Below are 17,764 nucleotides of genomic sequence, written 5' to 3' on the forward strand. Positions count from 1 at the left end.
TGAAAATCAGCCAATTACCATCATAATTGGTTAATATTACTAGGTAGCAATAGCTACCCATGGGGATTAAACTATGAATGTAACATACTTTTCAGAATTGCATTTGAACTAAAACTGTACTACTGTTAATACATTATCTCTAAGAATTGTCAAAGACAGACTCAGATATTAGATATCCATTTGCTAAAATAATCCTGGTGTGGTTTACATTTGATTTTTTTATAAAATGCTACTTAATCTTTTTTTCCCCCTGAAAACAATAGTGATAATACCCAAAATGATGCCAATAACAAGGAATTCTGGGTAAACATGCCAAATTTGATGACTCATCTAAAGAAAGTGTCTGAACAGAAACCTCAGGCTACGTATTATAATGTGGATATGCTCAAATATCAGGTAAGTCTATTTATATGATCAGGATGTCTGATGACAGATTTATGCATTACAAATTTATATTCAAATGTATAAAATTAAGTAAAATAACATCTCTTTTAGTATTAGTCACACATTGCTTAACATCAACGATAAAATCTGCAAATAGAATTTGATTCAAACATTATGTGACTATTATATTATAGGCAACCTGAGATTATGACTATCCAATTTCTGTACAACACCTAGTTACAGATGAGCCCCATAAAGCCTTTTATATTAAAAATTAGAGGTACATCCTATGACTTGTAAAAACAGACAGGTACAATTTATCAGTTATATGCACTATATCCTATTCTTTGGTTTTAATTTCTGAATTGTGCTCTTACCTTATCATGCCTTAGATGAATACCTGTCTAAACAGTACCTGAACAGATATTATGCAACACATAGCTGTACTTAAAATCTATCATTCATACTAAAAAATTTTGAAAACTTTATTGAGGACTTGTAACTGCGATATTTATACCTATCCTTATTAGTTGAAAATTCATGAAAATTGATGAAAATCTTAAATAAACATGCTATAAAAATGAAATTGCGGACAACTACATCACATAAAATTACAAGTATTGAAAATTAGATCACATTAATTTTAAGGATATTACTGAATTTAATGTCCTTCACAAGACTTCTTATCTTAATGGTTAAATATAAAAATAATATGTTTTTTCAAGTGTAAGAATCCTGGGGTACAGTTGTAGTAAGATTTATTTTCAGAAACCGTTTTATGTTAGAAGAAGCTATGAGACAGCACAGTATTGAATATGAACACTTTGTTTTTGTATCTAAGATTTCCCTTATCTCAGATTACTACTGATCTAGCAAATATGCCTATTTCAAAGAAAACTTCAAAGGCAAGAAATAACACAAATTCCAACTCCTGATTATCTCGTCAATTACTAGCCACATGCATCATCGAGATTATTTCAATGTATTGTAATGCTTGTGATTAAATATGTTCCCATTATTTTTCTTCAGGTGAGCGGACAAAATTATTATTTCTTTAGAACTCTAATAGTAAATCAATGGGTTTAAACCTCATTACACTGCCTGATCACCTGCGAGCTCGTAAGCACATGCTTATACTGAATTGACACCAAAATATAACTGCTGGCCTCCACACACGCTGATTCAAGTTTCATTGGTTCCACAAACTCACATTCAGATTGACATTGGCTCAGGATGAAAGCCAGCCTTTTGCACTGCTCTGTAAGTGCTCCAGCAACTTCAATGCACCCTGCAGGTTGACACCTGTTTACTTAAATGACTGGAGGAAGCCCTTCAAGTAGGTGATCAGTATACTAGTACATCCTATAAAATGCAAATAAGTATAATGCTTTGACATCTAAACTTTGGGGTACTGTCAAATAGATTACATGATACAAATATAATTAATACATTATGCAAGTGTAATAGAAAATACACTTACCGTAATTTAACTTTTTAACTTTTCTGCTTACCGTGTTTAAGCATATTTATTACTACTTTATGCTTCTAAAGGAGCCCTGGTGGCATAGTGGTTACACCTTGGGCCGGAGTCTACAAGCCCAGCAGTTCAAAACCACCAGCCAGTGCTCTGAAGAAAGACAGATTAATTACTCCTGTAAAGATTCACGGTCTCCCAGCAACTCATGGATTGTGGTTTGCAGCTGGACTATACTTGCATAACTTCCTTTTCTCAACCGTGTCTTAAATTCTATGCTATTGGATACATTATTGATGTTATCAATGGAATTGCCTTCTACCCAGGGGGGGATGATTTTGTTTGGTTTTTGTTTTTGTTTTGTTTTGTTTGGGTCATAAAATGATAGTAAGGCTTCTAAAGTAAACCAGCGTCCTATATAACCCATGGACAAACAGAGGGATTCTGTCTGGGCTCCTACTGAATTCCAGCCCCAATCCAAGAACAGTTCCTATGGCATGGCCCTGCTTGATACTCACCTGCACGAAATGATCACTGAAGTTAGGGTGCTACAGCACAATGTGGCAAAGGAAGCAGTGGTGCCCGGCTATCAATTTGAACAAAAGGCTTTTGTTCAAATTTGAAAAATCAGCCACCTAAGTAAGATGTCAACTAAATCCACATGGAAGAAGCACACCAGCCCGTGTGATCCAAACATGACAATAACAAAATCCAAATCTGAGGGAGGGAAAAGCATCATAGTTTAAATTGTGGACTCTCGGTTTGTAGAAGGCTATGCAGGACAGCGGGAGCCCAAAATCCATCTGCAGAGTGCCTGGTCTGATTAAACCTCTGGCAGATTCCCTCCAGCCATAGTCGGGACACAAATAGCCTTATTGTCAGACAGAGATTAAGGTGGGGGGAACCATGGTATATATCAAACCTGGTCAGTTGGCCTCCCTCTTGACCCAACCTGAATTAACTCTGGGTTTAAATATTTCTCACTTGTTCCTTGACAGAAAATTTCTCTCTGGCTTATTTTAATATTGCTGGTGGTCTTTTCTTTCTACTTTTTTTCTGTTTTTTTTTCTTGTTTCTGTTATGTTTCCCAGTTTATGAAGCACAGAAGGAGCAGATGTGTAGAAACAATAACTGATCATTTAATAGCTTATTAGTGATGGGGGCAGAGGTTGAGGGATATTGGGAGTAAGTAATAAATATGGGAGAGGGGAGGATACACTAGAACTGATGGTGATGATATACATAAAACTTGTTAAAAGCAACTTAACTATGGAAGTATATGATTTGTGAATTTTATATCAATAAAACTATTGGAAAATAATAATTTAAACTTTTAATACCACTCAAGTTTATGAAATTTATCCTAATAAATTATGGTGTATGGGGGAGTGTGAATACTTGCAATCTCTGAAACTCACAAGGGGCAATTCTCCCCTGTCCTATAGGGTCACTATGAGCGACATCGACTTAATGGCAGAGAGTTTGATTTATCTTAGTTTTTAAGCTTCTGAGACAAAAGCGGAGTAAGGAAGGGAAACTGGTATTTTTTTCTCTGGATATCAAGTTAAACATGAGTGGCTTTCATGCCCCAAAAGGTGAAAATATAACTGTATTTGTATATTTTTATAAATTATGATGATAAATACTGCATGTACATTTTTACTTTACATTTTTTAAATTGACACATATATCCTCTGAGTTGTTGTTTACACTCCATGTTTGTGATTCAGTGAACCTCAGGAGCAGGGAGAATCACCCCTTGCTGTATGAGCTTGTGTTACCAGGCTTTTGCACGTGGGCCTGGCATGACCCGTTCTCCCGAGTAAATTGCTACATGAGTAAGCAATGCCAGAAAAGCCTCCAGTTAGTTATGTGCTTGATTTTTAATTAAATTTTGGTCATTGTGTGCTTTGAAAACTTTTATTGTTGCCAAATGTTTCATGAACCACCCCTACCACCACCACTACCACATTGAGTTTGTTTTTTAAAAATTATTTTACTGAGGGCTCTTATAGCTCTAATTACAATTCATACATCCATCCATGTATCAAGCACATTTGTACATATATTGCCATCATCATTTTCAAAACATTTTCTTTCTACTTGAACACTTGGTATCAGCTCATTTTTGCCCCCTCCCTCCCTTATGATACCTTGATAGTTTTTTTTTCATGCCTTACACTGACCACTGTCTCCCTTCACCCACTTTTCTGTTGTTCATCCCCCTGGGAGGAGTTCATATGTAGATTTTTGTGATCAGTTTCCCCTTTCTCTCCCACCTTCCCTTTACCCTCCTGGTATCGCTACTCTCATTATTGGCCCTGAGGGGTTTATTTGTCCTGGATTCCCTATGTTGTGAGCTCTTATCTGTACCAATGTGTACATGTCCTGGTCTAGCTGGATTTGTAAGGTAGAGTTGGGGTTGTGATAGTGGGGTGACAGGGGAGGAGGGGGGAAGCATTAAAGAGCTAGAAGAAAGCTGTATGTTTCATCAATGCTACAATAAACCCTGACTTGCTTGTCGCTTCCTTGTGGCCCTTCTGTAAGGGCATGTCCAATTGTCTGCAGATAGACTTTGGGTCTCCACTCTGCACTCCCCCTCATCCACATTGATATAATTTCTTTGTTTTGGGTCTTTGATGCTTGATAACTGATCCCATTGACATCTCATGATCGCACAAACTGGTATGCTTCTTCCATGTGGGCTTTATTGCTTCTCAACTAGAGGACCACTTGTTTCATTTCAAGCCTTTAAGACCCTATCTTTTGATAGCTGAACACCATCAACTTTCTTCACCATATTTGCTTATGCACCCATTTTGTCTTCAGCGATCCTGTTGGGAAGGTGAGCATCACTGAATGCCAGGTTATTAGAACAAAGTGCTCTTGCATTGAGGGGGGACTTGAGGAGAGGCCCAATAACCCTCTGCTATCTTAATACTTAACATATAAATATACATACATAGTTCTAGTTCCCTATTATATATAAGTATATTTACATATGTACACACCTGTATTTAGAGCTCTATAAATGCCTTGGTTGTTTCCTCTATTTCCTTTTACTTTCCTCTTGTCCCACTATCATGTTTGACCTTCATTCAGGTTTCAGTAATGCCTCTCACCTAAGTTTTCCTTGATCAAGCCCCACCAGGCATCCTACACACTCCTTGCCATCGATTTTAGATCACATGTTCCCTTTCCCCTTTGTTTGTTAGCACCCTGCTTCCTTTCCCTTGCCTCCTCCTTTCCCATGTCCTTCCAGAACCATTGGTCCCATTGTTTGTTCATCTGGATTATTATTTTTTTATTTCCAAAACGGTTTTATTGGCACATTACCCCGTATCATACAGTTCAATCTTCAAGAAAACAGTTGTACAATCATTACCACAATCAATTTTAGAACATTCTCTTCTTTCTCGTATTCATTCTGTTTACATTTTAAATTCATATACATTTTATTTCTTTTTAATATCATTTTATTGGGAGCTCTTACAGATATGATAACATCCATAATTCAATTAGATCAAGCTTAATTGTACAGTTGATGTCGCCATCAGTTACAATGCATTTTATTTCTTCTTTTTTTTCCTCAGTCCTGATGGTTCTCATCTGGATTATTTATCCCACCTATCTTATCTAGGTAGACATGCAAAAACAATAATAAGCACAAAAACAAAACAGAGCAAGACAAAACAACAAAAGACAAGAAAAACCAAAGCAACAACAACAGAAAAGAAAAGCCTATAAATAGTTCAAGGTCTGTTTGTAGACATTTAGGAGTGTTTTCTGGTCAAGTCTCATGGGGTACCATGCCCTGACCCCAAAGTCTACTTTTAGCATTCCCCAGGGACTTTATTGCTTTGCTCCCCTTGCTGCTCTGACGCATGCCCTTAGTGTTTTGCTGTGGTGTGGTGGGGCCAGATCAGGCACGATTCCCACACTGTGTCTCTAGTGTCGTCCCTTGAAGCGCTTTAGGTCAGCGAAGGGCATCATGTCTTGTGGTGGGGCCAGCAGTATGGTCCTTTCTGCATTGACTGCTCTGTACAGGTCTATCTTCCTTAGAGCTTGGTGGACCAGAATGTGTTCCACTCTCTCTCCTTCCCTCTTCACTGCTCCTGTGTGCTCTGATGAGACATGTCCCTCTCCCTGAGCTGTAGTTTCAGTGCAGTGCATTCTTCTTGGGGGCGGGGCGGGAGGGTGTCCACATAGCTAGGATTGAGGCTGGCCCTGCAGACGTCTATATTGGTTTGCTGCTTCATGATGGTATGTTACATTCACATCTTGCCACACCAGGTTGAAGTCTGGTCCCTCTCTCCCTCTCCTGTGGAGATATAAACAATACCTTTCCATTTGGTGGGTTAGTATCCTGTTCCCCTGCTATCATGTCTTTTTTCTTTTCTTTTCCTCTCCTTTTTTGTTGGCTGCCATATGTATCCCTGGATTAGGTCTGGTCTGGCCCCTGCCTTAGTACCTGAAACTTATCCCAGGAATGTATGCATATCATAGCTTTTCCCCTATGCCCCTTTTGGTTTTTAAGCTTACTTCAATGGACTCATGTTGTGCTTGTCCTTTTTGTGCTTGGCTTACTTCACTTAGCATAATTTCCTCCAATTCTTCCCATGTGGCGATGTGCTTCATGCGTTCGTCACTGCTTGTATGTATGTACCACAGTTTTTTAATCCACTGGTCAGTTGATGGAAATTTGGGTTGTTTCCAACTCCTTGAAATTGTGAACTGTGCCGCAATAAACATTGAAGCACAGGTGTCTGGCTGTAGTTTGTTTCTTGTTTCTTCTGATGGTATTTGTGTTGGAATAGCATTAAATTTATATAGTGCCTTGAGCAGGAGTGACATCTTTACTATATTGTCTTCCAATCAATGAGCATGGGATATGCTTCCATTTGTTGAGGCCACTCTTGGTTTCTTGTAATGGTATTCTGTAGTTTTTCTCATACAAACCTTTTGTTTTTTTAGTCAGGTATATCCCTTGATATTTCTATTAGTGCTTGGCTATTGTGAAGGGTACTATCTTTTTTACCCCATCTCCCATGGTCTTGTCCAATGTGTGTAGCAGTCCAATAGACTTCTGTTTGTTGATCTTGTATCCTGCCACGCTGCCATATTCCGCTATCACTTCCAGCACTCCCCTTGCGGAGCTTTTGGGATTTTCCATATATAAAATCATACCATCTGTGAATAACCATGGTTTCACCTCTTCCTTCCCCAGATGAATACCTTTGATGTCTTTTCTTTGCCTTATGCTGTTACCTAGGACCTCCAGTACAATATTAAATAACAGTTGGGACAAGGGACATCCTTGTCAGGTCCCCTTTTTCAGTGGGATTGTTTTTGTATTTTCTCCACTGACTACCATATTGGCTGCCGGTTTTTCACATATAGCTTGTATTATATTGAGGAATTTTCCTTCCATTACTATCTTCTTGAGTATCTTAAACAGGAATTAGTGTTGGATGTTGTTGAATGCTTTTTCCACATCTATCAATATTATCATGTGGTTCTTATAATTTTTCATATCAAGGTGGCGAATAATACAAATGGTCTTTCATATGTTGAATCATCTCTGCATCCTGGTATGAATTTTACTGGTTCATGGTGAATTATTTGTTTAATATACTTTTGTATTCTGTTGAGGATTTTTACATCGATGTTCATTAGGGATATTAGTCTGCAGTTCTCAATTCTTGTGGGATCCTTGCCCACTTGAGATATCAGTTATACTAGCTTCATAGAAAATATTCCGGAGTTTGCTGTCTTTCTCTATGCTCTGAAAGAGTTTGTGTAGGATTGGTGTCACTTCTTCCCTGAATGCTTGGTAGAATTCTCCTCTGAAACCATCTGGCCTGGTGGATTTTTTTGTTGGTAATCCTTTAATAACTGTGTCTATTTCTTCTATTGCTATGGGTCTGTTGAGATTCTTGATATCCATCTGGGATAGTCTAGGGAGGGATTGTTTTTCTAAGTATTTGTCCTTGTCTTCCAAGTTGTTGAATTCATTGGAGTACAGGTCTTCGTAGTACTGTGTAACTATCCTTCTGATTGTATTAGGGTCCATTGTAATGTCCCCTGTTTCATCCTTCATCCTTGCTGTTGAAATTTCTTCTTTCCTTTCCTTGGTTAGGTTTGCCAGTCGTCTGTTGATTCTGTTAATCCTTTCAAAGAACCATCTTTTAGCTGCATTAATTTTTTTCACAGTTTCCTTGTTTTCCCTCTCATGAATCTCAGTCCTGATTTTTATTTTTTCTTTTGCTATTACTAGTGTAGTCCTGTTGACTCTGCTCTAACTACTGTAAGTTTTGTGCTGGTATATCAATCATAAATCTCTCTTCCATTTCCCCCTGTGTGCATTTCTCACTCTTCCTTTTTCCCCATATGCATTTATCACTATCAAATTTCCTCTGATGACTTCCTTTGCTGTGTCCCAAAGGTTTGGGTATGTTGTATTTTCATTCTTGTTGGTTTCTAGAAACTTCCTAATTTCATCTCTGTTCTAGGCCAGTACCCACTCCTTTTGTAATAGTTATTCTGCCTCCAATTGGTTTCCCTTTTTTCTTAATCATCCTTTTGTTATTCCACCCTTATGCTATAGTTCTCAGAAAGGGAAGTCTGTATGATCTCTATGTGCTTGAATTTACACAGATTCGACTTGTGTCCTAGCATGTGGTCTATCTTCGAGTATGTGCCATGTGGGCTTAAGAAGAACACCACAGTCAGTTGCATAACCCCCACGGTGGTACACAACCCACAATTTGAGCAGCTTTGGTTGAAAGTACTAAGTATAGGCAAGACTGAAGTACGAGTAAACCAGTCTGCTTCCTGATTTCCATATGCCGTTGAGCACCTTAATCAATCTTCTGAACCTCGATTTCATTATCTGCAAATAAGAAGAACAATGGCATCTATCTTGATATTTCACTCTTCTTGTATAATGCTCCTTGTTAATCCTTAGTTGTCCATTAAGTCAATACCAATTCACATGGACTCCAAATGGACAGGGTGGAGCTGCTCCATAGGGTTTTTAAGGATGGAACCTTTTGAATCCAGATACCCAGAGCAGTACAGTAATGATAATTAATCATTGGCATTACTTAGGGCTTCCTTCCAGGATTTGAATATTATTGTGGGATGCCAGAGAGACAATCAGTCACTCACAGTACCTTGGGGTGACAGAGCAGTTTCTCCATAGGATTTTCTCAGCTATAATTGCTATCAAAACAGATCGCCAGTCTTTTCTCCCATGTAACATCTGGGTGGGTTCAAATTACTCGTCATTTGCTTTGTAGCCGGGCACTTTAACCACTGCACTGCTTCTCATTTCAAGCCATTTTGTGAATGGTATGTAGTCCTAGAATGCTTCTTTTCAAACTTTGCTCTGAGGAAGCCCTTTGATTATTGTTTTTGTTATTCTTAGCGTGTGCTTTTTACAACTTAATTAAAACCAAAAAAATTAAACTCAATGCTATCCAGTTGATGCTGACTCATAGTGACCCCCAGGGCAGGGTAGAACTTCCCCCTGTGAGTTTCTAAGACTGTAAAGTTTTACAGACATAGAAAGCCTCATCTTTCACCCTGGGAGAAGTCTGGTGGTTTCGAACTGCTAACCTTGGAGATCATAGCCCAACATGTAACCAATACTCCACCAAGCCTTCTTAACTGAAGATGGGGCACAACTAGCATTGGAGGAAGTGGGCTGTTAATCACAAGGTCAGCAGTTAGAACCCATCAGTCCTTTCATGGGAGAAAAATGTGGCTTTCTACTCTCATAAAGCCAGAGTCTCAGAAAACCACAAGGGTCTGAAAACTCACAGGGGCAGTTCTATCCAGTCCTGCAGGTTCACTATGAGTCAGAATCAACTCAATGGCAGTGATTTTGGGTTTCTCTGGCCCTCAAATCACAACACATTTAGTCCCAGGCCATCTGTAGCAATGCCCAGTGATTAGAACAATTAAAAAAACTCATATGTCCAATTACCTCCCTAGGTGGAGAAACTATTGCCAATTTGAGAACTACTCTGGGACACAGGTGCAGAAAAAGGAAGGCTTTGGGTCTATTTCAAATAATGAGTTTCAGAATAAAAGTTCACTTTCAGAAAAGATTATGGTGCTAAAAATGTTTAAAGTTTGCAAAGTACTACAATGGTCATCTAACTAAATATTTTAATCCAAACCCATTTCTGTTATTATACAGATGATCCCGTTTTTGAGCTTGCTTCTGTAGCGACACACACTCACACCCTCTTCCCACGCCTTCTGAGTCCATCTGGCTCCCAGGACCCTTTCCCGTGGTGGCCATATGTGCAGGCATTTGGGGCCAATCAATACTTGTTTACATTAGTCAGAATCAGCAACACCTCCCCTTCATGAATGAAAGTCCATGGACATAGACACCACCCTCTAGTCCCCTGCAGTGTATGTGTGTACTTGTGAAAGGAACATCTTCTAGAGCTATCGTCACCTCACAGTGAACAGTGGTGAGATAGTAACCTTGTCCAATCTCCATTGTGACACCCAGAATTCAAGCATATTATTGTCTTTATGTGAGAATGACTTCTGTCCATCCTCAAACCTGAATTTTCCTGTTGATTCTAAAGACATGCTGCTTTTAACTGTGGAGTCTATTCAGATAACAGAAAGTTGCATGCCCTCCCAGAAGACCTGGGGTCAAGTCCATCCTTGGGTAAATCCCAAAGTAGGAACAATGACCACCTCCATTGAACTCTGCTTTGTTGTGATAAGCAAATGTCTTGGGAATGTTAATGCTCCAGGGGCATTCTGACTTGTGCAACACCAGGTTTCCAAAGAGAACCCTGTGCCCTTGGGTGTTCATGGTTAAAACCTTCAGAAGCCCAGGGCTAGACCTTTATTCTGTGGCATCACCAAGTGGGTCCAACTGCCAAATTTTATGTTAGTAAGTAGCCCAGTGTTTAACCACTAGCACCAACGAGGAACTCAGTGTTTGAGAATTGATTCTAACACACAGTGGGATAAGTAGCATTTACCCAAAGGTAGGTGCCATAGTTGAGTGGAAACCTTGGTGGTAGAGTGGGTTATGTGTGAGCTGCTAGCTGCAAGGTCAGCAGTTTGAATCCATGAGCTTCTCTGAGGAAGGAAAGGGAGGCTTGCTGATCCCATAAATGCAGACCACCTTAGAAACCCAGAAGCAGTTCAACAGGTCATGTGGGGCTGCGGTGGGTTGGAATCTACTCTGGGGCAGTGGGGTTGCCTCTTTCTGAGCAGTTGTAAAGTACATTGTCAACCGCAAAGTGCCATCGAGGTTTTCAGTGGTGTGTTTGAAGCTTTTAGCCTGTGGCAGGTTTTCTTAAATCCCTCGTATGCTCGCATGTCCCTTTGCCAGCGATTTGCAGTGAAACTCACTTGTGAGACCATCTACAACATTCAGAAATGTGGCTAAGAACAAGCCTATGGAGAAAGCTTCTGAGTTTGTTTCTTATTGGTGGTCCGGGCTTACATATTCTCTGTCTTGTTATTTGGCAAGGTGTCAGCCCAGGGCATTCAGTCCACGCCTCTGAACCTGGCAGTGAACTGGCGCTGTGAGCCTGTGAGCACAGACCTGCGCATAGATTACAAGTACAACACAGATGCTATGACCACCGCGGTGGCCCTCAACAACGTGCAGTTCCTGGTCCCCGTAGACGGAGGAGTCACCAAACTTCAGGCTGTGCTCCCACCTGCAGTCTGGTAAGGATCCACCCATCCCCTTTCCCTTCTCCAGAGGGCCCCGGGTGGGGAGAGTCTCCTTAGCAATGATGGCAGCACTTGAGCAGCAGCCAGCAGAACCCAGTAGCAAGCAGGTAGTGATCATAAGCAGATAACGGTTTCCCATTGGGCTTAAGATGCTCCCCTAAATGGGGGAAGCGCTAGAGGAACAGGCTTCAGGCTGAACCTCCAAGAATGTTTCCAGAACACCGCAGAACTGGTTCTCTGAAAGAGCTGCAAAGGGAAATGAGGAAAATTTGAAAGTGGTCGGTGGAACCATTGAATTCCAGAATGATCCACCATCACTATGAGCCAAGGGTCAGAAAGCTCCTGCTGGCACCCCCTTAACGTTTTCTCAGCACCCACAAAACGACAGACGGAACTAAAACACCAGTGTAGAAGGTCTCCACATCCCTGGTTCTGGCTGGCAGAACTCAACCAAGAAAAACTAAGGAAAAGAGCCCCTGTCTCCCTCCCATCCTGTAAATCTCCTGCTGCTCCTGCCATTCTCCCTGCCCTCAAGTCGATTCCAACACATGGTGACCCGGTGGGGCAGCGCTCACCTTCCCCTGTGAGTTTCCAAGACTGCAGATCCTCATGGGAGGGGAAAGCGACCTTGGTAGAGGCTAATTTGCAGGGGAGCCCTAGTGGCAAGGGAGTCTGGGAAATGGTTTTCTTTGGCCTCGGGGCTCTGAGGAGGCATACTTGAGAAGCAGTGGAGGACAGCACATACTAAATGGGTGCAGAGTGTCGAGAGCGTCTGCGAAGAGGAATTTCTTTTCCTAGAAAGAGCCCGGGAGCTTTCACATATTGTCAGAAGCAAAAATAGACACCTTTTACAAGTAACTATTGGCCATATGATGTGACCCCCATTTAAATTACTTGAATTAACTTACTAACACTTCCCATCTAGAGATGTGTTCCCAGGTTGTTGTTGTTTAATTGTTCATTGTCCTCTACCTGTTTATCTGCCTGTGTGGTGTCCAATCACAATAAGGAAAGGGAAAGGAGAGAAGGCAGATATGTACGATGTCATTTTCAAGTTGCCAGGATACCGTTTTAGTCATTGTTGCTATACAGACAATATATGTATGACATCCATTAAACAAAGCTTTGAGACAGGGAAAAGTCTCATTCCCATTTTATTTTTAGGAATGCTGAACAACAAAGAATATTGTGGAAGATCCCTGATATCTCCCAGAAGTCAGAAAATGGAGGTAATGTCATCACAGGGATATTTTTGCATAATATGTGAAGCCAAAATAAACTTTACATAATAGCTATCTAGTAATCAAAATCCACTTAGCCCTAAAAACCAGCTGGATATTTTGCTTCATTCTTGCATTTGTTCATTTCAACCAATAAAGGCAGATTGTCCTTCAATGACTCTCAAATCCAGGCCATTCCTCTTCCCTTTCTCCTTTTCTACCTAGTAGCAAACAGACCCTCCTCTAGCTAGAGAAGAGCTCTTCATGGATGAGGCAGCGATATCCAATCCCGTCTGCCCCTCATTTCCTCCTGCTCTCCATCGGTCCCTAGCGCACAAATCGCTTTCCAAGAACTAGGCCCACAAATACTGCCGGGCCATCTGCTGAATTACATGCAGTACAGCATTTAAAAAACAAACAAACAAGTCACTGGTGGCATTTAATGATACATTTTACCCTGTATCATTTTTGTCAGTGAAGCACATACAACTTCATTAGCCAGGGCGCGCAGGTTGACGTCCGCATACACCTTCCGAGATGGCCTGCAGCTCTCCACGACTGTCACAGCATGCGTTCGTGCTCTTGTTTTAGGAGTGGGTTCTTTACTGGCGAGGTTCCAGTTATCCGACGGCCCGAGCAAACCCTCCCCGCTGGTTGTGCAGTTCACCAGTGAAGGCAGCACCCTTTCTGGCTGTGACATTGAGCTTGTGGGAGCAGGGTATCGGTTTTCACTCATCAAGAAAAGGTTTGCTGCAGGTGAGTGAGTAACATAGCTTCGTTGGCAAAAGTCATATTGCCTTAGGTGCTCTTCTGTGACCATACATAGATTGTGCGTCTTTTGTCCTCTTCTCCACTCAACTCCATTTTCATCTCAATTATAAATAAACCAATTATTGAATATGGTATGAAGAGGGTAATGAATCTGTCATCAGGAGATCCCTGGCTCGTTCTCTCTCTCTTCTGTTGTTTGTTTGTTTGTTTGTTTGTTTTTATTTCATCATAGAGGATGATCAGTGGTTCCCTTGTCAAAGCTGTGTATACTGAGGTTGAGGGGAGCTCTAAGCACAATGGTTAAGCATTTGGATGATGTTGAAACCTACCAGCAGTTTCACAGAAAAAAAAAATCCTAGCAAGCTGCTCCGGTCAAGACTACAGCCTAGCAAGCCCCAGGACAGTTCCGCTCTGCCACTTCCTATGTCTGAGTCAGCAATGACTGTGCACAACCACCTGCTGAGTGAGGGGCAATCTGTACTTTTTTTTTCATATTGACAAGCAAAAGGAATCGTTTTTTGCCTTTGCATGTATCTCCCACTTGACAGTGTTTGTTATTCACCAGTGCTTTCGAGATTTTAGACTTGCCAGACTTAGCTGAGTCCTGACAGGACCTAATTTTCACCATAATAGAAATTTACAACAGGGTTTACTGACAAGAGGAGCGAGAATAATTTAAACCAACTCTTTAGAAATCATTGATTTCACGACAACAGCAACAATTTGCATGTCAAGCATTTTTTTAAAATCAGGCCTTCTGACAACACGTGCATTTTTGTTTCCTGAAAATCAAGCAGAGCCCAGTAGCCATACACCCCATCCAACCTGAATCGCGGGGGGGGGGGGGGGGGGGCGGTCCTCCATGGCTGTCTTTCTGAAATTTGGGCCATGTGTCAGAGTTAGCTGGAAGCTTGTTCAAACCCACATTCCTGGGCATTTCCTACAGGGTTTCTGATTCAACAGTTCGGTGTTGAAACAGAGAATGTGTGTTTGGAACGAGTTCCCAGGAGATGCTGATGCTTCTGGCCCAGTGATCAGTCTCTGGAAGCCCTCTTTCTTAAGAAATCAGGAAGGTTTTCAGAAGTCTCCTCCCTCAAACTTGGCATCTTCCAGAGCCATACAGTGATCTCTCTCTGAAAGTAAAGCAACAAGCTCCCAGTTCCCACATTCGCAGGAACTTAATGCTTATATTTGCTGCTGTCTACAAGGGGCTTCGAAAGTTTATCTTGAAACTGCATTTTTCTATGACCTCTTTGAAGCTCCCTGGTATGAATGTTGGCCACCTCCAACTTGGCAATATGTGGTCCCAAAGGAGAAGGACAGGAAGAATATATATGTTGCTTATATAAGAATTGCATTATTGATAGGTAACCTGTTGATATGTCATTTTCTTTTGCAGGAAAATACTTGGCAGATAACTAATAAAACTTTTTGCCAGGATTTGGAAAGCTCATTAGTATGGAGGACTATTGTATGAGAACCAGGTTTTCACTTCAGTTTGATGAAAACAAACCCAAATCTGCACTTGGGATAAAGCTGCTTGAAATGTCCACGACTTTCAGCAGTGACGTCCCGCACACCATACCGTGATGACCAGTCGTACAGTATTTACTTCTAGGTATAATATTGTTAATGGTTTTAAAATGTAATTATTGTATTTGTAAATTGTACTCATTCCAGTAAGGCAGTTAGACCCTGAGTTTTAGCATTTTACCATTCCTGACATGGGTGTCATCTAAACTGTGGTATGTAATCTACTAGTAGTCCTGTTGAATGGCACAATGCTTACAGAGGTAGATTGCATTTTGTCGATATATAAAATTTAAATATTATATTGATGGCTGTCATAAAGGGGGTGCCACATACAAAGAAAATTCAGTGGAACCAGAAAAAAAAATCTTAACTTTTATTCAGTCCTTAGTATGTCTTACAGTAGTACTAAATAAAAAAAAATCTATCTTCAAATATTTAGTTGGTTTAAATTCAGAAACTATTTCAGGAAAAAAAATTCTAAAGGTTACAGCATATTCAAAGAAAAGCATTACCACTTTTTAAAAAGCTTTTTTTTCAAACTGCAAATTTCATAAAAATGCAAACTGTGTAAACAGGGCCTCTTATTTTTATAACTTGTGTAAAAAGGGAAAGCAATTCATATTTAAAGTTTAAGTATATGAAATTATAACCAAGAGAAAAGAAGATGATGGAGTCTTAGCTACTTCTCCCTCTCTCCACATTAAAGGTGGAGATTATCAAGTAATAATCAGTCAGACGAAACCAAAATTGGGATTGTAAGGCTTTCTGTCATTGAGCTGGTTCACAACTTGTGCAGTCACGCTGAATAGTTGCCCTCCCCCATCCAAGACAGAGAACTGGCACCTCGTGTCTCCCTCCTTTTCCATAGACATCCAAACAGTATATCTTAGTCCCCTGTTCGGGAACAGAAGGGTAATGTTGATGATCATCAGTTCTACCACTTGGGAAAGAAAACAAGAGGCTTGATCAGTTAATACTATTCACATGTATTGTGCAATAAACTTCCTTTTGAGTGAACGAAATATTCTTTATTAAGATTCATTGTCTAAAACTGTAACTCTTGGCCATTCTTGGGGAATCGAGAAGCGAGTTCTCATAAAGCGAAGTCATGATTCTATGGTTGCATGACGTCATCACAACGATCACCATCTGCCCAGCCCTCCAATGTGGGAGACCAGAGAGCAGAGGCACATTCCAAGACCCCAGCTGTGCTGACTTTCCTCTACTGAAATCTAAAACATGGTGTCCTTTCCATTATCCAACTTAGTTTGACCATAAACCAATCCCTATTTGGACTGGGTTACTAAATGCATGGGTTTCATTTTACGTGGCTCCACAACAATGCTCATGGAAGCAGCAGTCAGGAAACCAAGCAAGGCAATGTCTTGGGCAACCTGCTGCTGCTGCTGCTGCTGCTGAAAAAATAAATAAATTCTATAAAGTGTTAAAAAGCAAAGGTATCACTTTGAGGATTAAAGTGTATCTGATTCAAGCCTTGATATTTTAAATTGCCTCATTTCATAAGGAAGCTGGACAATGAATAAGGAAGACCCCAGAAAAATTGATACCCTTGAATTATGTAGTTGGTGAAGAATCTATACTAGACTATGGATGGTCAGACCAGAATGCTCCACGGAAGAGACAATGGTGAGGCTTTGTCTCATGTACTCCAGTCCCTGGAGAAAGACATCATGCTTGGCTGAGGGTCCCTGCAGAAGAAGACCCTTGCAAGATACACAGAAACAGTGGCTTCACCAACAGACTCAAATCTAGCACAAATTGTGAGGAGGGTCAAGAACTGGGCAGTGTTTAATTCTGATGGACACAAGGTATCTATGCTGACTTGACATCACCTAACAATAATTCAAAACTCCAGTTCTTAAGTTGTTATACTTATCATCAGTTGCTAAATTTTACTTTATATTCATATTTGGCAAGGAACTGTAGACCTTTAAATTTTATAGTCAAATTAAGTCATTGAAAACATGTTTGTGACTGGCGAGAGTTTACAACTGAGCTTTCAAAAAGTCATATTTCCAGTCCAAACTGAGTGTTTATTACCAAAAGAATGTTCAAAACTATCTGCTTTACCTTGGAAGAAAGCTTTCTCTTCCTAACAAGCTCTCAGTTGGCTTATTGCTGGATCAGAGAGATGTTTCCAGCAACTCTCAGTTGGCACCCCAAATCGGCCTTAGTTGAAGGTTTCTTTGAAAAAAAACGAATTAATGCACTCAATTTTAATAAAGATGTGAAATTCGATTTTCAAGTCAAAACTGAAGATCCAAACTTTTAATTTTCCCATGAAACATGGGGAAATTGATAACACTGCAAGAAATCCATAGAGAATTGAGAAACATCCAGCATATGAATATAAAACTCTTAAATAACCAACTCATGAACGTCTCGAATAATGACAAAAATCACATTAAACTGTGTAAATACTCCTGGTTCTCATGTTTTGATCTCTTATTTGATATAATTCTAGAACTAATTAGTATTTAAACTATACAATGGTTACCCCACCCCAGATACTGTAGAAATTAAATTGAAATTACACTATTTCCTAACATTATCCAGATGTTTCCAGGAATTAAATGTGGAATTAGGAAAGCATTTTTAATTCCTTTCATCAGTCTTCATGATAAAATAGAGTGGGAAT

General features: G+C 40.2%; 1 protein-coding gene across 5 annotated transcripts in view; it reads left to right on the forward strand.

The window, feature by feature from the left end:
- The window catches only part of SGIP1 (SH3GL interacting endocytic adaptor 1), a 276,053-nt gene extending 258,509 nt beyond the window's left edge, over positions 1-17,544 (forward strand). For all 5 annotated transcript variants that reach the window (XM_075557225.1, XM_075557219.1, XM_075557230.1 and 2 more), the window contains 5 exons: positions 264-396; positions 11,373-11,575; positions 12,746-12,810; positions 13,393-13,557; positions 14,972-17,544. In XM_075557225.1, the coding sequence (XP_075413340.1) occupies positions 264-396; positions 11,373-11,575; positions 12,746-12,810; positions 13,393-13,557; positions 14,972-14,994 (589 nt within the window). In that variant the 3' untranslated portion in view covers positions 14,995-17,544. The remainder of the gene's footprint in view (positions 1-263; positions 397-11,372; positions 11,576-12,745; positions 12,811-13,392; positions 13,558-14,971) is intronic.
- Positions 17,545-17,764: the final 220 nt, after the last annotated feature.

This window comes from Tenrec ecaudatus, chromosome 1 (genome assembly GCF_050624435.1).
Source record: "Tenrec ecaudatus isolate mTenEca1 chromosome 1, mTenEca1.hap1, whole genome shotgun sequence".
Taxonomy (NCBI): domain Eukaryota; kingdom Metazoa; phylum Chordata; class Mammalia; order Afrosoricida; family Tenrecidae; genus Tenrec; species Tenrec ecaudatus.